The sequence below is a fragment of the Mustela nigripes genome, chromosome 12 (genome assembly GCF_022355385.1).
Source record: "Mustela nigripes isolate SB6536 chromosome 12, MUSNIG.SB6536, whole genome shotgun sequence".
Taxonomy (NCBI): Eukaryota; Metazoa; Chordata; class Mammalia; order Carnivora; family Mustelidae; genus Mustela; species Mustela nigripes.
The window spans coordinates 97,785,697-97,811,927 of record NC_081568.1 but is presented as its reverse complement, the minus strand read 5'-3'; the positions used below and the strand labels follow the sequence as shown (position 1 = coordinate 97,811,927).

Genomic DNA, 26,231 nt, shown 5'->3' with positions numbered 1-26,231 from the left:
ACATGGACTTAGGCATCAGAAATACAAGTGAAGCTTCCTGGACCTTCTAGCTCAGCCCAGAGAGCAGCTGACTATGGATCAGCAAGTGACTTTAGCTGACACCAATAAAGAACTGCCCAGCTAACCAGCTTCAATTCCTGACCCACAGTAATAATAGAGAAAAGACAGTAATAGATGACAGAGAAATAATAAACAGCTGTCTTGTTAAGCCATTAAGTTCTGGTGTGCAAAAAGAGACAACTGAAATACCAGAATTTATGACACATTTCTTCTACTTTTTTGGAATTTTCAAACTTTCAATGAATTTAGTGTAATACTGTGCTTTTTTCCTTTTTAAAATAACATTAATTTTTTCACATTATAAAACTGATAATGCCCATAACAGACAAGTTTGAGAAATCAAAAAAGTATATGTTTAGACCCCAAAAAATGTGTAATTGCCAGAGAACTACAGTTAACTTTTGGTATATATCCTTCCAGTATTCTATATATATGAACACCTAGTAGTTCTCTCTACAGGTGTACAATATAAATGCAGGTCCATGTATAGCAATATATCTTTCAAGAATGGTTAAGAAAAAAAGGGGGGGTGACGGAGTTGCTAAATGATGGACAATGGGGGGCACTGGGTGTTATGCAAGACTGATGAACCCCAGACCTGTACCCTTGAAATAAATAATACCTTATATGTTGATTTAAAAAAAAAAAAAAAAGCATGAACTTGATTTCAGAAATGAAGCCTGTTGATTTTGGGTCATACATTTCCTGAGTAAGCGAAACCTTTGCTGAGTTTCCCAACTGCAGGTTATTACCCCTGAGTTCTCCTGACATGGGAAAATGACAATGAAACATAACAAGCATAGGCCAAGAGGAGGGAGCTGAGCCAGAAGTCCCCTGAAGTGATCCAAGTGAGGTAAAATGAGGCCTGAACTAAGGCACTGGTAATGAGGAGAGAGGAAGGCTAGAGATGAGAGATACCAGGGAAGTGGAAGCAGTGGGATTTGTTATCTTGTCAGGGAGGAGGGCAAATGAGATTAGGGGAAAGAGGTTCCCCGGTGTCTCCTGAGTGGCAATTTGTAAAAGGTGAATGTGAAGACCTAGGGGACACAGAAGCAGAGTTCATCAGGCTGGTGATTTCTTGAGGCATGGATTCTGGTTTTCTATCCTCAGTACCTGGCATATAGAAGGAATCCAGTAAGCATCTGATAAATGAATATAAACGTCTGGAGCTCAGTGCAGGCATGTGGACAAGAGATCTGAAAGTCATCAATGCACAAGTGATAGCTGAAACCTAGTTAAACAGATGAGATTGTTCAGGCAAAAGAACAGAATGAGAAGACACCACAGCTGGCAGAATTCTAAGGAAATGCCTCACCTGTAAATGACATTTTTAACCAGTTCCATATCGTCCCTGGAATCGCACAAATGAAGCAAGGTTTTCAACTCCTCCTTCAAGATGAGTTTGTTCTGAGTCAATTTCTCTTCCATGTTTCTCAGATAGGTTGCTGGAAGAAAGCATGGTTTAATGGTCATCATTCAGGCTGACTGGGATTATCAGGAATCTGACCTCAAGAAGAAGGGGAAGCTGGATCCTGCTATATTGCAAAGGGGCACTTAGAGGGGCTTATGGCCATGTAGCTCCCATCACTGGCTAGTCTCCTCAAGAACAGTGTCACAGAAGGTCTGTGAAGCAAATTCTCTGTGCTATAGGCTGAAATCCCACTCAGAACTTTGTAACATACAATTTCTGGGAGTACAAACACAAGAATATGCAATTTTGACTACCTTGGTGATTCACGCATTGAAGTTTAAAAACTCATGTCCCAGAGGCTTACCTCAAAGAACTGCCCCTATAGGTGACCCATTAGGAGACTTAAAAAAAAAAAAAACAAAAAAAGTAACCAAGATATCCAAACTATCAACTGGCAGGGTACCTAGCAGTTGATAGTTTGGATATCTTGGTTAAGTGAAAGGAAAATATGCAATGAAGGTGGGTTTGCCACAGTGGTTGAACCACACAGTTCAGGAATATTTCACGTGTCTTTCATTTGGTTCAAGGGGGCACGTGGGTGGCTCAGTCTGTTGAGCTTCCAACTCTTAATTTAATAATAATAATTTAATAATAATAATCCAAAATTTCAATAGATGTTAATTCACATTTTAAAACAAATAATCAAGATTTAAGTGCTTGTGACACAGAGAAAGCTTAGTTATGGTTCCTGCCCTGAAAGAATTTAGTCTTTTTGAGAAAACAAGATATATTTATACAAAGCAACCTGAAAATGCTGGGGTAGTGACAAGTGACCAACTCTATACACGATACAGAAAAAAAGAAATCAGGGTGGCAGAAACAGACCAGATTTGAGTGGAGAAGTACCAGAGAGAAAGGAAGGGGCTGGACAGGACTCAGAGAAACTCAGAAGAGGGGAGCATTCTTGGTATGACAATCAGCATAAATAATATCACAGAATGGGGGTGAGGGGTGATGAGGGGAGAACTGTGACTAGATTAACAGGAAATCATACTGGACTCCAGAAAGGGTAAGGTCCACTATGGAGGAGCAAGGAAGCCAGGGAGTTGTGTACACAATGTGATGTATGACAGAGGATGATTGTGGGTTCTCATAATGAAGAAATGTTGACAGGATTTTATAAATATCAATCTGACCATGGATTAAATTGGCACTCATTATATTAATTGCCTTTCAGAACATATGCACAACTGTCACAGCCTTAGAATGACTATGACAATTGGATTTAACTAGAAAATGACACAAACCCCTAATTCTGCCAACTTCACAAAGCTCTAAAAGGTAAAGGGGTAAAAAGAACAGTGAAGTAAAATACAGACTGAGTCTCCCACACTGAAGATGAACATATTCTCCCTCACTTTTAAAGCTTATGTTCTCATTCCACACGTGGTATAATGTAACAATACGATTAGTGGAGAGGTGAGGAAAGACTGATTTCTGGAGGGCTAGAAGCAATAAGTATTAAGTGCTCAGAAACATCTGAAAGGGAGAGTAAGGAGATTTTAAGTCAGCAGGGACAAACTAAACTGTTACTGAAAGACACAAGAATATCGTTACGTTTTAAAGGAATTTAAAGTACTGGAAAAAATGTGCAGGAGAGAGGGAATGAATTCAACAAGATTTCCCAGATGCTGAAAGGAGTAAGACCTAGTGTGGTGGTGTGTTTTCAGCTTTTTGTAAAAAAATATTCAAAAATAGCACAAAACAGGGATAGAACATTATGCTCTCCTGTGTCCATCACCTAGGCTCAATAATGACTAATATTTTGATAATTTAAAAAAAATCTTTGTTTTAGTCTATTGAATTTTTTAGCTGAGGAGCAAAATATGAAAATGCATCACAGGGGGCACGTGGGTGGCTCAGTCTGTTGAGCTTCCAACTCTTAATTTCAGCTAAGGTCATGATCTCAGGGTCACTGGATCAAGTGTGTTCCCCTCTCCCCCTCACTCTCTCTCAAAGAAATATTAAAAGAAAGAAAGAAAGAAAATGCATCACACATGGGACAGTTTTGTTTCACTATATTTCACATGTTTTTGAAGATGCATGTGTATACTGGAGATACTATGTAAAATGCACTTCTTACTCAGAGGTGCATCAAAAATGTGAAAGTCAATCATCTTGAGCAGTTCTCACACTTTACTGTGCATATTAACAGTCTGGGGCTTCAAGTTTCATATTTCTATGAAACTCCCAGATGCTGCTGACCCTTGATCCTTAGTCTGGGTCCTCTAGAGAGGACTGGTTCCAACACTCATTTTAGCATTTCTCTGTGATCCTGGGAAAAGTGACAAGAGGAGAGGGTAGACTATAGTAGTACAAAATGAGATGAAAAGTACATTTAGGGATAGACTAGGAAATTAAGAATCCATGTCAATTTTTTCTCAAAGATCACTGGAGACTGAGCAGCGATAAAGTCAGAAAAAACCTGAATGACACATCACTGAAAGAATTAACAAAATAGATTCAATTACCTTTGGTGCCAGGAAGATGATATGCAATAGCCACCTTCTTGTGCTGAAATTCTTCCAATTTCACAATACTATCTGTAAGTAGGTATCTTTTAGCTAAAAAACAATGAAAAAAGTAAAATGATTTTCACTACCTTGTACTAAGCAAAAACATGCATAGAAGTTGATTGCCTCTAATAACTGATCTTCACCTAATATAAATAATCTATCTGGACAGCTACAAGTGAGTCACTCTGGTGGAAAAGTAAACATCTCTAAACTATCAGAGAATTCAAATTCTCAGCAAGTTTCGTTTTTTTGTGTGAAAGGAGCTAGTGATTAACTGTATGGAGATGGGTTGAGAGGAATCTGGGACGTGAAAGACAAATATACATTCCCCAACTAGTTATGGGATTATAAGCAAATAAAAAAACAAAAGCCCAAAACTAAAGGTTACTGTTTAAACGTCAGAGTAGTAGGTCTAGTTTTGGTTTAACTAGGTGAAAACTCATAGTGTAGTGCAGGCAGCTAGAATGTGACCATTGTAATTCCCGGTTCTGCCATTTGTTAAATCAGGAGTTAAGGCCTCTCAGAACTGGACTGTTGGTATCCTCATGATGTAACAGAAATCACTGACCACAGCTTAGTAGGAAAGTTTGGGAAACGTTTTTTTTTTCTTTCGGATGCTTGCCTGTGCATGGAGAGGAGCTTGGTCAAAGAACCATGCACTGAAGACCTCTCTATACCGCAATAACAGGTTACCAGTAAAAAGTGTGGTCTGTTTATGGGAGACAGCCCAGAGAACTGTTAGAGCAGGGCTGTCCTATTGTGCTGCCTGAGTGCAAATCCCACCGTGGGCTGACTTGGCCTTGCTGGCTGCACTTCCTTAGAGAAAAGAAGGGAACCTTCCTCACTGGGGGTTGTGAGCAGAAAAGGAATTAAAATACGTAAAATGCATAGAGTAACAACTGACACCAAGTGTTAAGTATTTTATTATCACTCACCAGTATATTCAAAGTTTATCATTTCCGTAAACTTATTAAGGGACAATTTTACAGGTGAAGAAACCTGCACAAGGTCTTTCAGGTTATTAGCTGGGGCGCGAAACTCGGAGAGGTACACCTCTGCTACCAAACTGCAGGACAGTCCACCCAAGAGAGAGAAGGCTTTCCGGACAACAGCGTCGCCTTTTCCAAGGGACTACTACAGCGCCAAGGTCGAGACCTCAGCCTGGCTGTCCTTTGGTTCCCAGGCACAGGGAGGGCCAGGGCTGCACACGCACACAACCAGAGGACGAGAGAGCAAGCTGCCGGGCTCCAGGTCAGTGCGTGACTGAGGCGCTATTATTCCCCTCCCAAGTGATGCCTGCTGAGGTGTCAATCTCCCTTCTTTCCCATTCCTCCCCTCCTTCACGACCAGAGGCCGCAGATACCTCCGAGAGGGCAGCGGCAGCACGTGGAGCCTGAGCCTCCCACCCCAGGATACACCGAACTCCGCAGCGCCTGCAGAAGGTCGTGCTTCGGCAGGCGGATTGTGGCAGCCATGCTGTCCCGGGCCACACCAACCACGGGAACTGGCGGGGGCGGGGGGCGGAGCGTCGGCCTATGACCCCACCCCTTCCGCTGCCCGCAATCCCTGGACGTTCGTCCTCTTGGTACGTTCCAAGATGGCAGCCCCCATAGTGAGGCGGTGGTTTCTTGTGGCGCGGAAAGTGCCTCTGCCTCCGCTCTTCTTGGCAGGTTGGTGGCTGTTCTGCTTCTGTGGAGCTACTTCTTTAGTCACTTGAGAGCTCTTCCTTAAGTGAAGGGAACCGTGGGCTTTCAAGAGGACAGGAAATGCTTCTGGGATCTAGATGCTAGAGAAACCATTTGGAGCGTTGGGTAGCGCGGAAAGGGGAAGTGTGGCCTCGGATCCGTCTCCTTACCCAAAATACTGCCAGCCGGTCCAGAGGTGTGCAGAGTAGATGAAGTTAAGGCGTGAGGTCTTTTGCGTAAGATTTGCATGGTTTGTGTGTTAGGGTGGTCGTCTCTTTGCTGACCATGAAGAGCCCGAATGTTCCCACTTCAGAGCTAGGAAGTTTTCCTCTCTGCTTAACTGTCTTTGATGGGGCGTCCTAAATCTATTTCTAACCACTTCACAGTTGAAGACTTTTGGTCTCCACTTGGGATAAGAATTTCAGTACTAATTTCTCATCCGGCGACCTGGGGCACAACTTTTTGAGTGACCTTTCTATGCCACAGTTTTCCACGTGTAGAGGCAATAGCTACTTCCCAAGTGTAGTTGACCCGAGAACAGCTCAGGGGTTAGGGGCATGATGCCAGGGAGTTGGAAAATTGTGTGTAAGTTTTGACTCCCCCCGCACTTAAGCCTACTGTTGACCTTACCCATAACAAACAGTACATTAACACTTATTTTTTATGTTTTATGTAGTTGTATAGTGTGTTCTTAAAGTGAGCTACGGAAAATGTTATTAAAATCTTAAGGGAACTAAGCTTTAGAGGACTATACTGTATGTACTGAAAATAAATAAATAAATAAATAAATAAGGCAAAGCTGTGTTAAGTGGACCCCTGCAGTTCAGAGTGGTATTCAAGGGTCAACTGTACTTGGATATTTGAGTAAATGGCACCTCACTCAAAATGTTTTTAATGGATCTGCACAAAGACATTAGGAAAAGTTGACATTTATACAAGCTCAATCCTGATAGGTGTATGATTATATGACTAAAATGCAATAATCACAATTGATGTTTCCAGTGCCTTTTATCTTCTTTTTCCAACATACTTCCTCTAGCTCCTATTAAAAACCAACACTTACACTGTTGTTAACAGTTCTTTAGGAACAGCTATTAAATATCAATTGAAAACATCATTGTTGGCCTCCAGGTTTTCTGAGGATTAACTGGTTGACCTAGCAGGTGAAAATGTTTAGTACCACACATTAGGTAAAGCGGTATGTACAGTACCTGGTGTCTCTGAGAATTAGTTGCTGTATCTGTTTGCTAGCATGCTTAATTTTATGGCTCTTAATAAATGCTTTTCAATTTACACAGAACCTTCAATTGTGTATCAGGGAGACTATCATGGTTGCATCGTGTTTGAGGCAATCATCTAATATTAGATAAAGGTGAACTGAGAGAATTTTCAGTTAACATTTTGTTAAACTGGTGAACTTGTAGTGGGATATACCTGTGTTGTTACATTGTAGTAACTACTAGCTACATGTGGCTATTGAAATTAGTCAAACAAATAAAATCAGAAATCCAGGTTTTTTTAGTCACATTAACCACATTTTAAGTGTTTAGTAGAGATGTGTAGTTAGTGGCCACAGTTGCACAGCTCAGAATTGAACATTTTCATCATTAGGTTCTATTGAATAAGCACTAAGTTAGATTATAGAAGCAGGGAGTCCTGAAAATCAGGAACTGGGAAGCTACAAGGCAAGTAATAGAAGTATGCCAGATAGTGCATTAAGGACCATCCCAGATTTGAGAATGCAGATAAGATGATTGACTTTTAAGTCAGCATAACATCTTGAGCCATTACAAAATAAGGGGGGGTGGGGAGTACTTGGTACAAACTAGAAAAGTGATTTAAATTTATGAAGAGAGTACAGATAGCAAATTTATTGGGACCTATTACGTAGTGAACATTCGAGTAGGCACTTAACATGCCCTCATTTCAACTGTTTAACAAGACAATCTATTTTACACATCATGAAAGAGACTCAGAGACTGTGCAACTTGCCCGCGTTTCATACCATTTATTAGCCAGGCAAGGATTCCAGCTTAAGACTTTGTGACTAAGGTGTATCTGTGTTAACAATCACACAGGTTTTCTTTGGGTGGAAAACGTTTGGAGACGTTGGTCTGAAGGCCAAAATAACTGTAAAATGAGTAAATATACAGAACCAATCACTTTTCCCTAAACTTTGAAATTCTGGTCTTCGGAGGTATCTTTTCTAGAATTGAATAGAGAAAATATTTCTTTTGATGGTGGAGAGTTCTATCTTAGAGAATATGGTTGCCTTCAAAGCTAACTGGCTGAAGGATAACTACTTCATTCTGGTCTGAGGATTAATACTGTATCACGTGGAAAGTTGTTAGTCTCTGTCGCTACTGGAGACCTACTGAATTAGAACCTTCATTTTTATCAAGGTTCACATACACATTAAAGTTTAAGAAACTGATTTAGATTTTCCACTTTACCATTGTTCACCTAGTTTAACATTCTGACTTCAAGGAAATCTTTGATTCTAATGTTAATATGCAGACCTTGCAATTACTATACAGAAATGCAAAGATTTTTTAAATGATGTCATTTGTAAGGTATCAGAAATATAAATGTCTTGCTTTAAAAGGCTTACAAAAATGGAATGTTTGTCTTAAGGTGTAGTAATTTACTACTGCTGTTGTAACAAATTACCACAAATTAGGTGGTTTAAAATCATACAGGTATTATTGTACAGTTCTGTAGGTCTGAAGTCCGACATAGGGTCTTTCTGTGCTAAATTCAAGATGTTGAAAAAGATGGGTTTTCTTCAGCAGTCTCTAGGGGAAAATCTGTTTCCATGTCTTTTCCTTCCTTAGGTGACCCCTTACATGCCTTGGCTGATGCTCCCCTTTTTTTAAACATCTTGAACATGAGCAAGTCAAGGCCTTATATCACTTCGTCCTTCACACATCATAGTGTTGCAGGATTTGTTTTCTCTGTTGGAGCCTGCAGTTCTTGGTCATGCCATTTCAAAGAATGAAGAGTTAGACCAGACAGAATGGTGGGCATCAATTGAGTTATTGCTCAATAATAATTGAGCAATTATTATTGAGCAATAACAAAGTCATAGTACAAGTTCCCAAAGGGGTTGCCACAGGAGTTCTTTATGGGCTTCTTGGTGGGCTGTTTCAATCTGATTAATTCTCCCTGTACCTGTCATCCAAGCAGATTTTTAGGTCACGTATCTATCTTATGGGAAAGGGTGGAGGCCTCCTTCCAGAGTGATGTAAAATCCTTTTAAGGGTGGTTTCCTCTTGGGGGGGAGGGGGTTGTCCCTGCCTGACTGCCTTCCAATAATCCTTCAGCAGTAGTACCTGCCTTCCCCCCTTTTCACTTATAAAGACCATTTTCCTACAAGCTTTCCTGACTACCTCCTCTCCAGTTCTAGGCAACCACCAATCTGCTGTTTCTACGGATTTGCCTATTATGGACATTTCATATAAATGGAGTTATGTAATACATGGCCTTTTGTGACTGGCTTCTTTTTCAGTTAACAAAGTTTTCAAGGTCCATCCATTTGTAGCCTGTATCAGTACTTCATTTCTTTTTATTGCCAAATAATATTCTGTTTAAGGATTTATCACATTTTGTTTATCTTTTTATTAGTTGTTGGATATTTGCATTATTTTCACTTTGGGGCTATTATAAATATTGCTATAGAAATTTTTGTTTGCATACTTGATTTTATTTTTCCTGGATATATACCTAGGAGTGAGATTGTTGGGTTGCATGGTAACTGCATGTTAATGATGTAGGAAAGACGTTAGGGTTCCAAGTCGAAGGCCGAGACCAAATTCTTGAGACATCTTTGGTGCAGGAAGGTGGTTTTATTAAAGTACAAGGACTAGAGGGCAGAAAGAGCTGCACTGGGGTCTTGAGGAGTGTCCCATTATGTACTTTCAAGTTGGGCAAGCCAGGATCCTGAGGGGGCTAGCTGTTGTTAGGAAAGGTCATTTATTACTGTGTAGTAAAAACTCAGTTTGTGAGATCCTTCAGATGTATATCAATGGTTCATATACTTGGGGGATAACTGCCAACATGTATCCTGAGGGGTAGAGATAAAGGAAGTTTCCCAAAGGAATTTTTTATATGTGAAAGTAGACTACAGGAGCTTGGGGGTTGGGCTAAGATTGCCTGTTGCCCTTGGCCAAGTATCAACATAAAGGCAGTTGAGTCCTTAGGAAAATGTGACTCTGTCTGTTTTAAGGACTTGTCTGTCAGTGGGCTATAGGTAGAAAGGAAATTTAATAATTTTTCTTTTGTCTTTGTTTCCCATATCATTAACATTTTGAGGAGCTGCCAAACTTTTCCAGAGTGGCTGCACCATTTTACATTGTCACCTACAATATATGAGGGTTCCAGTTTCTCTATATCCTTATCAATAGCTGTTATTTTCTTTCTAATTATAGTCATTCTAGTGAGTGTCAAGTTGTATTTCAGTGTATTTCCATAATGGCATATCATATTAAACATCTTCCCATGTACTTGTTGGGAATTTATGTGCGCTTTTTTGTTTGTTTTTAAGAAATGTCTATTCTTTGCCCAGTTTTCAGTGGGTTTTCTTTTTAAATTTTGATTTGTAAGAGCCATTTACATATTCTGGGTATAAGTCCCTTTATCAGGTAAGTAATTTGCAAATATTTCCTCCATTCTGTGAGTTGTCCTTTAACTTTCTTAATGGTGTCTTTTGAAACACAAAAGGTGGTAGTTTGGGTTAATTAAGTTGCTGCTCATTTTTTCTCATTCGTTTCTTGAGCTCATGTTTGTCAAGCGTTGCCATATACCAGTCCTTGTGCTGGGTGCTGGGAATACAGCTATGCCATCTAATGAGTTACCTTAACTCTGGCTTGCTTGGTTTCTCTTATATACCACAAGGGTAAGATACCCTTGCTTTATGTGAAGTAAGGATAAATATGCTGATCCAAGTCAGATGGAAATGTTTTTAGGAATAACTAATGATTATAAAGCATTTGATTAATGAGTTAATCAACAGTTTAGTAAATATTTGGGTTCTACGAAGAAGTTCTAGGGCTCACTTAGGCTATAATTTAGGGACAACAAATGGCTTCTAGTTCTAAAGTTATAGGGACAAATTATTAGCATTCTTACCCATAACATTATTGTAGAAATTTCCAGTTTTTCTGTATTTTCTGCTTGTTAGAAGTGGAATGCATGTTGCCATGAACTGATTTATGAACTCTGAGATACTGGTTAGAGTATCATACTAGAATCTTTATATAACTAGTACATTGAAAATATGACAAACTATGGTTAATAAAATATAAACTGAACCTGTTGTGGAGCCGCACCTGTTAATTACTAACTTTTTCCTCAGGTGAAAGAGGCTTGCTTTCTGCAGCTTATGTGGACAGTCACAAGTGGGAAGCAAGAGAAAAAGAACATTGTCACCTCGGTACGTACCTATTGGGCTGTTAGATATGTCATGTCAGTCACTCTATGTTTACCATTATGTTCGTATGCTATATTTATGAAGTGATGCTTTTATGATGACCCCATTGAGGCTTAAAAAGAATTAGACTGTTATTTTGCATGTGGCAAAATCATTTTTGCTGTCTTGCAAATTTCTATTTCATTTTTGCCTTGATTAGTCTCCCTAAATTGGTCCCTAAATTAGGTGAACAGTTCTCTTCTTTCTTGTTTTTTGTCCATTTTAGTCATATAGTTAATTACCAAGCAGGCTGTCTCTTGTTTTATATTATCTGCAGAGAAAGATACATTTTACATTTTCATCCTTTTTTATTGTCATTTCGTAACTTGTGGTCTTTAGAGCTCTTTCTGACTCTTTTCTATTTTATTACCAGGTGATAGATTTGAAAGCAGTGTTATAATCTCATATAAACCATTTAGGGAAAATAGTTGGCAAACATCTTCCCAGGCAGTAGGCTTCTAATTATATTTCCCTTTCCTTGTTCTCTAGGTCATATTACACAGATAGCAGCCTTTCTTTTCTACAGTAACAAGGCCTACAGGCGCCTGGGTGGCTCAGTCAGTGAAGTGTTGACTCTAACCCTTGGTTTCAGTTAAGGTCATGATCTCAGGGTTGTGAGATCAATCCCCACATCTGGCTCCACACTCAGCATGGAGTCTGCTTTAGATTCTCTTTCCCTTTCCCTACCCCTCATATCCTCTCTCTGTCTCTAAATAAATGAAATCTCTAAAAGAAGTCACTGATACCATGAGCACTTTGTAAATATGTAATATACATTATATGTAACATCATGAGGACGTAGATAAAGTCAGACGATTGGCGATGGTTTTATGGGACTGATGTAATTTTTTGATCAATTCCAGTGCTGATCTAATATTCTCCCCTAGATTTCTTTCTCTGCTTTTTTTGGGCTTATATTAAAGAATAAAGTACCCCTGTGTTTATGGATTCTTCTAATAAGTGGTGGGGAGGGAGGAGAGAGACATTCTTTTGTAGCTGTCTATAATGGCTAGCTTGGGCTGGAGAGGGGTTTCAAAGAACTTACCATTTTCTCCTCTAATGATGTTATTGCAAGAGCAAAATTGGTTTGTACATCCTGGAATGGCTATGTAGGCAGGGGCTAATAAGCAAAGCAGAGCTGTGGAGAATCTGAAGGTAAGTAACTACATACTTGCACTGAAATGTAGAATCACTGTGAGTAGAAAGAAATGCGGATGGCTACAGATGTGGTATGCTGGTTAAGTCCAATGTCTGGAGTGACATTATCGTGTGGGACACAATTTTATTCACAAAATGGTGAACACTCTCAATATGAAAGTTTTGAACATATCTAATTACCCTCTTCAGTTTACATGGTAGTTGCATCTATGGAAGATTCAGCTTATTTTTCAGATTTCACCCGAAAAAGTACTTTGCCTTTGTTTTTATGTAAAATGGAATCAGTTCTGTCCATTATCAATAGGTTGATTTTTTGTGTGTGTGTGTGTTAATGCCTGCCCTGTCGTAGATGCCATGGTATGTGGGGCAGATATTTTAACTTTTTATTTGTAAATAGTTTTAAACTTACAAAAACTTGTAAGAGTAACACAAAGAGCATCTATATACTCTTTGCCCAGATTCACCATTTGTCATTATTTTGACCCTTTTGTTTTTGCTTTCTCATTCTCTACACGCACATTTTTTTTTTTTTTAAACCATTTGAGAGTTTGTTACGTAGCTTATAGCCCATTAAGCTGAGTGCTTTGGTGTATACTACCTGATATTTTTTAAGAAACCAGTCTCTTTTTTTAATAGAATATTCCTCTTTGGGGATTTGTCTTGTATTTCTTCTTAATTAGATTCAAGAAACGGTCCTCTGGGCAAAATATTATCAGTAATGTTGTGTCCTTCTCAGGATGTCTTCTCATCTGGAGACACCTGATGTCCATCTGCCCTCACTGGTAAAGTTAACTTTGATCACCCAGTCAAGTGTGTGTGATTTTTACCCTGGAGGGTTACAGTTTTTCTCCATTAGTCACAATGGAGAATATCATGCCAGTGTCCTGCTGCTCATCAAAAGTTTCCCCCTAAGTTTAGTATCCATTTAGCTTCTTGCTTGAATCAATCCTTACTATGGTGGTTGCAAAATGATGGTTTTCCAAATTGTTAATACCTCCACATTTAGTAACTAGTACTCAGTATTATAATGTAAATAAGCGTTCCATTCCCTCCCATTTCTTTCTGTGTTTACTATCAGTATGGTCTTGGGTATTGTGAATTCCTCTTTTTCTTTTAATGATTCATTACCATCCTTGTTATTTGGGTGGTCAAATTGTTCCAGTGTTGGGTGGTAGAAGTCCTTTCAACCTGACTCATCTTGTACCTTTCCTGCTCCAGCCCTGGCATTAAGTATTTCTCCAAAGAGTCCTGGTTCCTTTTCCTAAGGAATGGTATTAGAAACCAAGATCTATTCACTAGTTGTGCTCTTGCTACCGTGCAGTTTTTGCTTCTTGGGCTATTCAGTGACTAGAACTAGGTAAAATATATATATACATAGCCACATAAACATATATGCACATATGTGCACATAAGCTTATGTGAACATATTTTACAAATAATGAGTTCATCCCTACAGAGTTCTTCCTTACCTTCCCTAGGCCATAGTTATATCAGCTTTCTATACGAAAAGTCTGGCTCCCAACAGGGCCAATGTTTGACGTGTTGGACAGACTCTGCATTGCAGGTTATCTAATTTTCCTATCTTCTGCTCATGCAGTACTCCCTGCAGTCATTGTGATAGAAAACACCCCCATATTTCAATTGCCCTCTGGGGTTCCTTTTAGGAACCACCGGTCCAATGATGAAACCAATAACAGCTTGTTCTGATATGCCATTCACGAACTGTAAGAGTAGTGCTGTGGAAGTGCAGAGAAGAAAATGAAGAATTTTGGGAAAGCTATTGTTAAAACTTTCCTAGGCATGAAGGGAAGATTAGAAAAGACTGTTGTATTTGGTGCCTTGGTATAGGATATAGTCAGCTCTTTGTTATTAGGGGACAAATTTATGGGAACTTTTACATAGATTCCTGAATAAGCAGAAGCTGTTTGCCAAAGAATGAGTATAGTATGTCTGCAGTAAATAAATATCAAATGTAGATAACTGTCTGTTAAGATTGGTATACTTGGAAAAGCAGTAACAACTACCTTTTACTGATGACTACTGTCCTTGAATACTCTCTGTACATCTTGAATCGCTATCCAGGCAGAATTGGCTTTTTTCCTCACCCTGTATTCTCCCAGCACTTTATACCATCGTTGCGCCATTTAATGTGAAAAGTCGGCCCTTTTGGGAGGCAGAGATCGATGTGAGCCCTAGCTCAGCCAGCTTTCAGAGCTATATCATTTAACCTTGTTCCTGTAGCCATAAATTAGGGATAACGATAATGCCTGCTTCACTTAATACCCTGCCATAGAACAGGTGCTCCAGAAATGTGGAATGAACGAATTTCTAGGCCCCTTGATTCTACCTCTATAAAACATTAGGGTATGAGTAAGGTTTTGAAACTCAAACTGCTTGGGGGAAAAAAGAGGCTCTTTGAAACAGTTTTTTTTTTTTTTTTTCTGCTGTGTAACAAAATGTAATTAAAACTTTCGCGCCTGTGTGATATTACTGTATGTACTCCCTAACCCTTGAGTGGGTTGAGATTTGTGTCCCGAGAATTCAGTCACCGAGCCCGGGGCTGCATCCCGTTGATCGTGCAGTAGGTGGCAGCGCCGCCTCTGCCGGGACCGCTGCGCAGCCTTTGGAACCTGGCGTTTGGGTGCGGACCTTTCCGGAAGCCGCCCCCGTACGCGCTTGCGCAGGGTGCTGCCTTTAGCATGTGGAGTGCTGTGATTGGGCGCTGCGACCTGGTGCGAGCTCGCTGATTGGAAGGAGGAGAAGCTGCGATATGGGGCTTTTACTCCGCGCGTCTCCATTGGAGGGCGTGGGGTGGAGTGGAGCGGGGCTGAAGAGGGAAGATGCCTGGGTGTGGGTGTGGGGTTTAAGCTTCCATCTGCTTAACTGATTTCGCCTCCGCGTGGAGTACTTGCCCCGGAGGTTGGGGGCGGAGCGGAGGCGATGTTCGGTATTTTCTTTGATGGGTGTAAGGCTCTGGTGCCTCTGTTCGGTCTCAGTGGTTTTCCATTAAGAGCCTTGGGGGCGGGCTAATAGGGATCTGTCCAGCTCCCAGTATGAGAGTAATTTATTGCTACGGAGCTCTTTAATTAAAACCAGGAGTGCTGTTTAGTACCTACACTGCATTTTAGGGATCAGGCAGGCCATGAATGCAGGGCAGGTCCTCTGACATAAGAATCAAAGGCAACCTTCATTCCTTGCTGGTTCTTTTGTAAGCACTTTCTAGGTTGCATCCCATTTAATGCTCAAAACAGCAAGCTAAGGAAGCTGCTGCTATTTCCCCTTAAGGATGAGGAAACTGAGGCTGTTTTCTGACACTTAGGGCCATTGCCTTTATGCTGAAAAACAGCTTTCTCAGTGATTGCTGTAGAACCTTCATTCCTACCATAGTGTCTTCCCTTGGACTGAACAGTGGATTTCTTGCTTTTTAAGATACACATTTTGGTTGCAGAATAATGTATACAGAAACGTGCATAAACCATAATGTATAAATCAATGAGCCAAGCGAACTCTAGTGTAAGAAATGTAAGAATCCTCCCACTCAAGAAGCCCTTATTGTGGCTCTCATTTCCTCCGTAAAGGTAGGAATTATTATTTGGACTTCTAACATCATGGGTAAAATTAAAAAAAAAAAAAGTTTTATAATGGAAAATACAAGCATACAAAAGTAGAGTGATTGAAATGTGGAATTACCCATACCCATCATCTGGCTTCAACAGTTACCAGATCATGGCTAATTTTACTTCATCTCTAATTCTACTCCCCATCAGGACCCTCTGGTTTATTTTGAGGCAAATCCCAGATAGGATGTAATTTCACATGTAAATGTTTTAACCTATATGTCTCAAAGGCAAGGGTATTTTTAATACCATTATCATACTTAAAATTTTAGTAATTATTTACATATGAAAGATACAGTATTCAAATTACCTGGATACTCTTCTAAATCTTTTTAATGGTTTGGTTGAATCAGGATGCATATAAGGTCCATACAGTGCAATTCATTTATTGTCCCCTTCTCTTACCTCTGTTAAAATATTTTTTATAGAAACATACAAAAGTAGAGAGAATAGTATAATGAATCCTCCTGTGTACTGTCACCTGACTCCAACAATTACCACTTCCTTGCTAGTTTTATTTCATCAATCCTCTTTTCCATCACCTGGCATCTTTGTTAGCAGATCATTTTATGTGTATTTTCACATTACCTTTAAAAGATAGGCTTTTTAAAAAAACATAATACCATTCTTATTTTTTAAAATTAGTCATTCCTTAACATCATTAAATATGCCATCAATGTTTAAATTTCCCCAGTTGTCTTATAAGTTGTTGTTTGTTTTTAATTTATAGTTTCTTGAAATGGGACCTAGATAAGAGTCATACGTTGTAAGGTGTTGGGACGTCTCTTAATTATTTTTTAATCTGTAAGTTTCTCTTTCTCTTCTCTTGCAATTTATTTGTTGAGGAAAACAGTTCTTTTGTCTGAGAGTTTCCTCCATCCTAGATTTGCTATTTTCATCCTTATGGTGGTGTTTACATGTTCCTCTATCTTCCATATGCCCTGTAAAGCTGGCAGTTAGAGTAGGAGACTTGATCAGATTCAGGGTTTCTTTTTTTGTTTTTCTTTTGGCATGAATACTTCATAGGAAGTATTGTTTACTTTTATCAGGAGGTACACAGCATTTGGTTATCCCTCTGTAATATGAAAGGCCATTCATGATCATTGCTTATATACTTGTTATTTCATTAGGAGCTGCAAAATGTTACTATTTTAATTCTATCATTTTTTACTCATTTATTACTGAGAAATTTTTTATAAGAATTTTTTTCATCAGCAGTTATCCTAAGATACAGTTTTTATGAAGAGGCAGCTTCCAAGAAAATCCTACCATCCTTCCATCCTCCTACCATCCTCCAAAAATGATCAATGAGGATATATTTTTTTAAATAACGTTATGAACTCCTGGAGTTAAGCATTGCACATATTTTAATCCATTACAGTTGATGTTTTTATTGAAAGGGCCTTAGTTCTCCAACTGGACTTTTTATAGATCCCTAGGATTCTTGGGCTTTCCAACTCAAGTCAGAAGATTGCTGTTTTACACTGTTTCTGTACTGGGTTTCCCTTTGTTTAAAATAAACACTAAATTAAAGCATTGTGTCCAAATTCCTCCACTAACCATGCACATCTGTTGAGAAGGTAGAGGGTGCAAGTTAACAGCATTAGCCAGTTAGCAGCTTTTTAATTACAGACTAGGGCCCACAGTGAAGAGGGCTGAGGAGAAAACCATTTTGGGGAACTGAGTACAGTGTCAGTAGGAGGGCAGGCCTGATGAGGAAGCTGCCTGCATTCCATCAGAGGAAGTTCTCTTGCTTGCTGGGTCATCTTGCTAGGGGTAAGGGCCCTGGTGATGAGCTGAATTGGATTTCTGAGCCTTACTGAGTTAAATATTTTGTTTCTAATTTTTCATATTATAAGTAATTATAAAGTCAAGGACACCTTTTGGTTTTGGTTTTTGTTTTAAGACCTCCCTTTCCAAATTCAAAGAAAATTACACCATTGACACATTTGAATTCAGGTTGAAACTAAGCTCTGTGGTCATCTCTTACAGGCATTTCTCCCATTAGCTGAGGTTTAGTTTTGCTGTGTCATTTCAGCTGGGAGGTCTTTGGCTTGTTGCAGTGATTTTTCAAATTTTGCTCTTGAAGCTCAACACATTTTCTGAAACCTGCCTTTCTAACTTTGTCAGTTCCATATTTGCATCTATATCTGACATCTATTTATTTATTAGGCTTCACATTTATCATCTCCTGGCAGTTCTAGAGATGGGTCTGAGTTGTGCACATCATCCTCATTTTCTTAGTGTATATGTATGTAAAGCTTGGCTTTAGATTTTTTCTTTATTGGAACTATTTGTTTTAAAGCTTCTGGTGACAAATAGATACATGGAAACCTAAATATCTATGTTCAGAATGGTTCCTAGTTTAGTTTGTCCTACTTCCTTCTGTTGCTTCTATACATAGGTTATATGTGCTTATAGTTTTTCTTAAATGTGGGAAACAAAAACATAGCTTTGGACTGTTTTCTGATCACTTCTAGAGGGTACAATAACTTGTATCTAATTCTTTATTACATAAATTAGATAAGGTGCACAAATATTCTTAAGCCCAGAAAGGTTAGTGTTGATTGGGTAACAGCAATACACATTTACACCAAAATCATGAGAAACCAAAACCATCTAATAATTTCTCACCTAAAACACAGTCATGTACTTGAACTTTTAAAAAACATTTTATTTAGGTGTTTTATTTTTCACCTGATTCTGGAAATGGAATTCAGTTTAATATCCTCTTTGAACTTATGAGCAACCTCCAACACTTATTTCGTGTTGTCTCCATAGTAGTTCTCAGACATAATTCATTCTAGTTCCTGCAAGGGGTGCATCGTGGTCTCTTAGGGCTGTTTAAAAGTTTTTAAACTTTTAAAACTGTTTAAAAGTTTTTAAACTTTTAAAACTGTTTAAAAGTTTTTATTTCCCGATCTCACCTGAAGCCTGCAGAATCAGAGTTGCTCTCTGCATGTGTGAAACTTAGGAATCTGAAGTTTTCAAGTCTTGCAAGCAATTCAGATCCTTAGCCAGTTTTGTGAATGGTTACACTCCTATACTTGGAATAGTGTATAGGGTCCTTAATAAAATCTTCTATGACCTTAGGTCATCAGTGGTATTGTTTTCTTCAGACAAGAAGAACATTTTATACTAGTATACATTTCATTTTCTGGACATACTTCAGATTGTCTGTCCAGCTTTAAGTTTTGTTAGGTGAAGATCTATTTTCCCATATAGTTTTTGTTGACCTCAGCCATCCTCTGCAGTGTATATTCCTGAGGAGCTGAACGACAGGCAATAAGGCATCTTCTTCAGCACATTTCTTTGAAGAAAACCTGGGCATCTGTAGGCCCCTCACTGAAATGTGAAGTGTGATTTTGACTGTTAAAGCTCATGGTCCAGAAGCCTGGGGTGCTGGCCCTCTGTAGGCCACAGCTGCCTGAGCTTTCCTGGCCATCCCTGCTCTGTGCAGTTTTTCTGCCTCATTCATCACACCAACACTGTCACGTAAGGTGATTGGTCACATATAATACCTAGCAGCAGATCCCTCTCTGACTTCTAATATGCAAATGTTATTCCTCTGATACTGGCTCTGCAGCTGTTGCCTTTTTGAAGCTCCCAACCAATTTCACTTGACTGATGATGTCTTGGTGTGAAGGATTAAAAGGGAATCTTGAGTTACCACAGTACAGAAGCCAACTCAGTCGAGTGTTTATCATAAAAATTTGGTATCATGAGACCTGTTTAATATCAATATTAAATTGCAATATTAATTTGCCTTAATATGAATAGGTTCTGGGGACTTCTTTTTGTGTTTGTGTGTGTGTATTCTTTAATCACCTGGTGTCAGTTTATTTAAGATAATCATAGAAACGTAATCACTTTTTTAAAAAATTTTTTATCTTTTATAAACATATATGAAACGTAATCACTTTTACATCATATCAGGTTTTCAGGATTTAGTGTTGCTTTCTCACAGTAGCTACTGAGTCATTGAGAGCTTTGCCCCAGGAAAAGGAAAGAAGGAAAAAATGTTAAATGCACAGCAAAAAGTCTTCAACAGATACTTGTAGATTGACTACCTTTGTCTTCTTTTTACTTGACACAAATTTCTTCTACCAGGGAATAAGAATCTTGGAAATTCAATTACTTCTTTCTCCTTCCTTCTTCTCGCCCTTCTCTCCCTCTCTCTTTCCCTTCCTTTCTTCCTTTTATTAATTTATAATTTATTTTTTAATTTTTTTAAATTTAATAATTTTTTATTTTTGATAAACATATAATGTATTATTAGCCCCAGGGGTACAGGTCCATGCCTTTTATTAATTTTTTAAAGATATTTATTGAGTTCCATTTATAAAAACTGTTCTAGCGACTGAGAATCCATCAGTGAATTAAGCCCTTGCCTTCATGGATTTTACTTTTAAGTATAAAAGACAGAAACACACACACACACACACACACACACACACACAGACTAACTTATGTAGGCATTTGTAGATCATAGAAAGTATTTTGGATTTTATTCTATGTATGATAGCAAGCTGTTGGCTGCTTGAGAAAAGTAAATGGCAGGATCTGATTTATCTTTTAAAAGGCTTACTCAAACTGCTCTTTGAAGGTTAGATCGTAAGGGTGGGGGCAGTAGTTAGTAGTAGTTAATTAGTAGTTAAGATGACTAGTCAGGAGGCGGGAGGTTAGTTGTGCTAATGGTGAAAAATATATATTTCATCTAGATCCCATAGGATTTGCTGACAGTTGGTTATAGAATGAAAAAAAATGGGGTTTAGGATAATGCTTAGATTTTTTTACCTGAATAAACCAGCAAATGTAGTGGCCATTTACTGATAGAGAAAATGCTTGGGGGAAAGCAGGTTTGAGGTTGGAGAATTAAGAGGACATGCCATGTTTAGATATGTATTAGACTTCCAGAGGGAGATGTCCCCTCTGAAGTTGGAAGCACAAGTCTGAACTTACAGGCAGAAGTCAGGGTAAGCTTGTACGTGAGGAGCAAATAATCCGTAGATGATGATTAAAGCTGTGGGAGAGTGAGAGCTCATGAGATCACCCAGGGACTGAGTATTTGTATTAAGGAGGACTGTTTTAAGAACTCTTGCTGCTGAGGGGAACAGAACAGAGGAGAAGCTGGAAGGAGATATGAAGTCAAGGGAGATTTTTATCATTTTGATTTTTTGTTTGTTTAATAAAGTTCATCCTTTGTAAAAAAAAAAAAAATAGAAGGCAGAGTCTATGTGCACAGATCCTGGTAGCCTGGAAACCTGATAATAGGAGGATGAAATTCTCTTGATTGCTTATATGTTACACTTGGGAAAATAAGACACAAAGTCATGAGCTGAGAGGAAGGGAGAGGGGGAAAGAGCATATTGTAAATTTGAGAAGCAATGGGAATGTGTGAAATAATCCTTTTGGAGAGTATGTTGTTTAGTATTTCAGACTTTTAGACTCTGAGATAGTGTAATCTCAGGAATGCCACATATTTCTGTGAATATTTTCCTTAAAGGAACCAGAATAGGAATAGTTCAGTCCAAAAGTCATTAAATGTAGACAGAGTGCTTCTCTGATTTGTTCAGAAAATGTGTAAAAGTCATTTGATAAATTCCAGCCTTTAAATTTTTGAATCGCTAATATAGCTTCCTGGTTCAAAATGCAAAAGGAATAAACATGTAAGCAATGAACTGTCTTCTTTCCTTGGGTCCCTACTGTCTAATTCCTTTCCCTGGAGTCTGTCAATGATAACACTTCCCTGTGCTTCCTTCCAAAGATACTTTATTGATCAATTTTTTTTTTTAAAGATTTTATTTATTTATTTGACAGACAGAGATCAGAAGTAGGCAGAGGCGGGTGGGGGTGGGGGAGAAGCAGGCTTCCCGCTGAGCAGAGAGCATGATGCGGGTGGGCGGGGCTCCATCCCAGGACCCTGGGATCATGACCTGGGCTGAAGCAGAGGCTTTAACTCACTGAGCCACCCAGGTGCCCCTATTGATCGATATTTTATTTTTATTTTTTTTAAGTAAGCTCCACACCCAGCTTGGAGCCCAAATCAGGGGTTGAACTCACGACCCTGAGATTGAGACCTGAGCTGAGATACTGATCTATTTTTTAAAAGCTAAAAACATGGTAGGATTTTTAAAATATTCTTTACTCCAATTAAATAAATCATTTTTTAAAATATTATTAATGGTCCTTTATCCTCTTTAATTTATACAAAAATGATTTCTAAAAAGAGCAAGGAAGAGCATCTGTTTTAATAGTAACTTTACAGTATTGGCAGCCATCTGGCAGGAGTGTATCTGTTAGATTTTTCTTAAGAAATATGTATATTTAACAAGGTTCTTTTTCCTTCTTTGTCTTCACAGCTGATCTAGCATCTTTAATGGATAAAACATATGAGAGAAAGTTGCCTGTTAGTTCTCTAACAATATCACGGGTAAGAAAACTTAAACATGTATATTTTCAAAGAGGGAGGACGAGAGGCTCTTTATATAGATGAGGCTGTGTAGATAAAGACTTCATAGGAAATATTTCTCCAGAATATGGTACGTTTTTGTGGTTACTTAAAGTGTTTTGTGGTAAAGTAGCAAACTTCTATAACCGAAATAAAAGGTAATAAATTTACCAGACTCTGATATCACTGATCATTTTTATGTATCTGGTTTATTTTTATTTTTCCAGAATATATTCTGTTTTGTGATATCATGATTTTTTTTATGTTGGTACACCCTTCAAAGTAATAGTATTCATTTGTTAATATTGGAAGTGATTTTGATACTTGAGGAAGTCTGTAAAAGAAAGGATATTGTTACTGTTAAATTATCTGCAGTGCAGTGGAGAGGAGAATAATATTAGGCTGGGAATCGGAAATAGCTGTTGATAGTAACCAATACTGAACACCTACCTATGCCAGCCGTTTTACTCGTTTCTTAACATACATTATCTCTGTTCATTCTTACAGCGGCTATTTGAGATAAGCGCTGTAAACTGCATTTTACATGTAAGACTCAGACTGGTTGATAACTTTCTCAAGTTCACACAGTTCATAAGTAAAAAAGTGAGCTTTTCAGTTGCCTCCCTCAAAGAGATCCTTTCTTTATCATGAATTTACTTTGTTACATTATCTACTGGACTCCTCTCAATCTCCTCATTTCCAGTGTAGGATCAATAGTATCACCCTACAGGCCTAATGCGATGCCAAAATGAAATCTTAGTTGTGAAAATTCTTTGTTGAAATTAATGGCACCATAAAATTCAAGATGTTGTTAAGTCTAAATGAGGAGAAGTAAAGAAACTCTTATCCTTTTTGGTCTGGGTCCTTTCTTTCTCCCTTTTGATATTTTCCTTTTAGTAGGGAAATAGTTTTAACTAGGTCATAACCTAAGTTGAGTAGACTCCTCATTTTCAGAGGGGAACTGAAAAGCCATTGCTCATCTCTTACATGATGGATATAATTTCTTTATGCCATAATGCCTGATACTTGTAAGCAGCACTTTAGAGCTTAACAGGCTTTCATGTACATTTTCTCACTGGGGCCTTACACTCTTCAATGCAGGTGCCTTTATTCTAGTTATGCAGATGGAGCAGCTAAGTTCCAGAACGACTACGCCATCTGTCTCTGCCACACAGCAAGCAATCAGGAGAGCTAGTTCTCAACTTTCAGTCCTGTGTTTGAAGCGTATTTTCACTGCTCCTTAATGAGATTTCTAAGTAAAATCCGTAAGTCCTAGGCATTTTTGGAAAATCTTCTCCTTTTTATTCTCTCTTCCTCTTTATGAGGCTTTAATTATATTCACAACGTGCATTTTCTCCTACTCCATCCTCTTTGCCTGTGTGTCTGTGTCAGGGTAGAATCCATTCTTGGAATAATTCTTTTCTGTTTCTTTAGAGTTAAGGAGCACACACAGGGATTTTGTGGTTCAAAGAAAGACTTTGTTGGTGCAAGGATCACAGGTTGACTCTGAACCAGAATACAAAACCAGAGTAGGAAATCAGAGTAGGAAAATGGTGTTCTCACGTTTGGAACTTGGAACATAGAGAAAATTTCAGGGTTTAAAGATAAAGGGAGATACTGATAGCTAATTATACACATAGTAAGAGGTGTTCTCTCTTGTTCTGAGCAAGTTTCATGTTTGGTTTTCAGTTTATCTAACCAGGATTGATCTGCACATAGAAAGAAGCCAGTGTATATTCTTTGCCTTAGTATAAAAGGGTTTCAAGGATGAAGTCATACCATGCGAACAGTGGTCCAATAAAATGGGTGTCTTATCTTTTTTAAGGTCAGTTTGTGAATTAGATCCAGTGTATGGCATAATCTGTATTTAACCAAAGTTTATTTTTCTATCTTTTAGTTTGTGGACAACATTTCCTCTAGAGAAGAGGTAGACCATGCAGAGTATTACCTTTATAAGTAAGTTTTCTATTCTATTTGGTTTGTATATTCTTTTACAAAAGGTGATAGGTATTATATGTTTAGCATCTTGCTTTTTAAGTTCCCATTTTGGAGATATTTCCATATCAGTGTATAGATAGCTTCCTCATTTCTTATAACTGCATCAGATTTCATATTATGAATATACTATTTAAATCAGTTCCCCGCTGTAGATAGAAGCTTGAGGTTGTTTGCTCTCTCTCTTTGTATTAGGTGTAATGGAGTAATTAACAACCTTGTACACTTGTAATTGTGCATGGGATTCTCTTAAGTATATACATTTGTAATTACAATAGCTCTTGCCAAATTGCTTTCCACTGAGATTTCACCAACTAGCATACCTGCTGGCAGTCTGTGAGAAAGGCCTGTTTTTACAACTTGGTCAAAAGGAATTTTTATATTTCTGGATTTTTTGTCAGTCTGATAGGTGAAAAATTTTATGTATCTACTTCTCTCCCTTACTTATTTGGTTGAAAATACAGTCTGTTTGCACTATTCATCTATTTTTAATTAACACTACATTTTAAAACTTTCTGTACATTACCACATTTACTTCATTCTTTCTCATAGCTCTTAACATTTCTACTGTGAAATACAGATTCATACTCATGTGTACAAAGAAAAAGAAGCATGTTCAGTACAGTACCATCTATAGTAGCAAAAGACATGAGTAACCTAAAGCTTATTAAAATAAGGGGATGTCAAATAAATTATGATTTACTCTGATATTTGGTTTTTCATTAATCAGATATGTAAAAAATGATACCCTATAACTCTTTACTTTGATTCTTTATTTATTGTGTTTTAAAAATCTGATTTATGATTCATTCCAATTGCTACGTTTCAAAAATAGACTCCAGTTGAAACTTAAAATGTTTTCTAATAAGCATTACATTAAAATTTGCCATTTGATCTTACTTTGCTTTAAGAGAGTATTTTATTTTTTCCATCTGGGTTCAGTTTTTAAAGTTTTCTTTATTTCGGTGAAAATTTATTCAGTTTTTTTTTTCACATGATTTTACTACATAGTAATGAGCCCCTTTTTCTTCTTTCTGAATTGGGTAAATTCTACCACCTTTTTGGAGTTTTCTGTTGAAATGTACATCTTAAGCAGATTAGATTTCACACTTTTTAAAACTTATTTGCCTCTAAAGATGTCATAAGTTTAAATTCTTGGGGCATCTAGGTTTCTCAGTCGGTTAAGTATCTGCCTTTGACTCAGGTCATGGAGTCCTGGGGCTTGAGCCCCACATTGGGCTCCCTGCTCAGTGGGGAGTTGTCTTCTCCTTCTGCTGCTCCCCTGCTCGTGCTCTCTCTTTCTCTCTCAAATGAATAAGATCTTTAAAAAAAATAAATAGGTTTAAATTCTGACTCCTAAAATCATAATTGCAAGTGCCCTCTACTCCATTAAGATAAATATAAAGGGATTCCTTGATGAGAGGAAGCCCTGCCTTTCTTGGGTGGTTCTTTGGCACTGTGAGGCTCCTTTGAGAGTTATTTTTGCCTGTGGTGGAAGGTGTATTGGGCTAGCATCTGCCTACTTCTCATTCTTTTGCTTTGTCAGTGGCAAAATTCAGAAATAGTTACAATGTCTAAAGAGAAATTATTCCTTAGAATACCATCCTGTGGGACACAGTGCCTTAGCCTTGGAAGAAATACATCCCAAATTTACAACTACGTCTGTAGCATGTATTTGATTTCAGTGACTCAGCATTAAGCAAGTATTTACCGAGCACCTACTGCATATCCAGGCTATGTCAAGTGCTGGTGTATAGTGACCAGTAAGTTTAACACTGTCCCATTCCTTGTACATTAAAGTTTAACTGAGA

General features: G+C 38.2%; 2 protein-coding genes across 3 annotated transcripts in view; one reads left to right on the top strand and one right to left on the bottom strand.

Moving 5' to 3' along the window:
* PTCD2 (pentatricopeptide repeat domain 2) overlaps positions 1 to 5,542 on the bottom strand; it is a 30,970-nt gene extending 25,428 nt beyond the window's left edge. Inside the window, exons 1-3 of the mRNA XM_059416641.1 lie at positions 5,411 to 5,542; positions 4,003 to 4,095; positions 1,376 to 1,505 (exon numbers count right to left, since the gene is read on the bottom strand). Of these exons, the coding sequence (XP_059272624.1) occupies positions 1,376 to 1,505; positions 4,003 to 4,095; positions 5,411 to 5,522 (335 nt within the window). The 5' untranslated portion in view covers positions 5,523 to 5,542. The remainder of the gene's footprint in view (positions 1 to 1,375; positions 1,506 to 4,002; positions 4,096 to 5,410) is intronic.
* Positions 5,543 to 5,628: 86 nt separating this feature from the next.
* MRPS27 (mitochondrial ribosomal protein S27) overlaps positions 5,629 to 26,231 on the top strand; it is an 84,761-nt gene continuing 64,158 nt past the window's right edge. The window contains exons 1-4 of one of the 2 annotated variants that reach the window (XM_059418035.1): positions 5,629 to 5,717; positions 11,086 to 11,163; positions 22,337 to 22,407; positions 24,323 to 24,381. In XM_059418035.1, coding sequence (XP_059274018.1) covers positions 5,645 to 5,717; positions 11,086 to 11,163; positions 22,337 to 22,407; positions 24,323 to 24,381 — 281 coding nt within the window. In that variant the 5' untranslated portion in view covers positions 5,629 to 5,644. The remainder of the gene's footprint in view (positions 5,718 to 11,085; positions 11,164 to 22,336; positions 22,408 to 24,322; positions 24,382 to 26,231) is intronic. The other variant, XM_059418036.1, reaches the window with a different exon arrangement.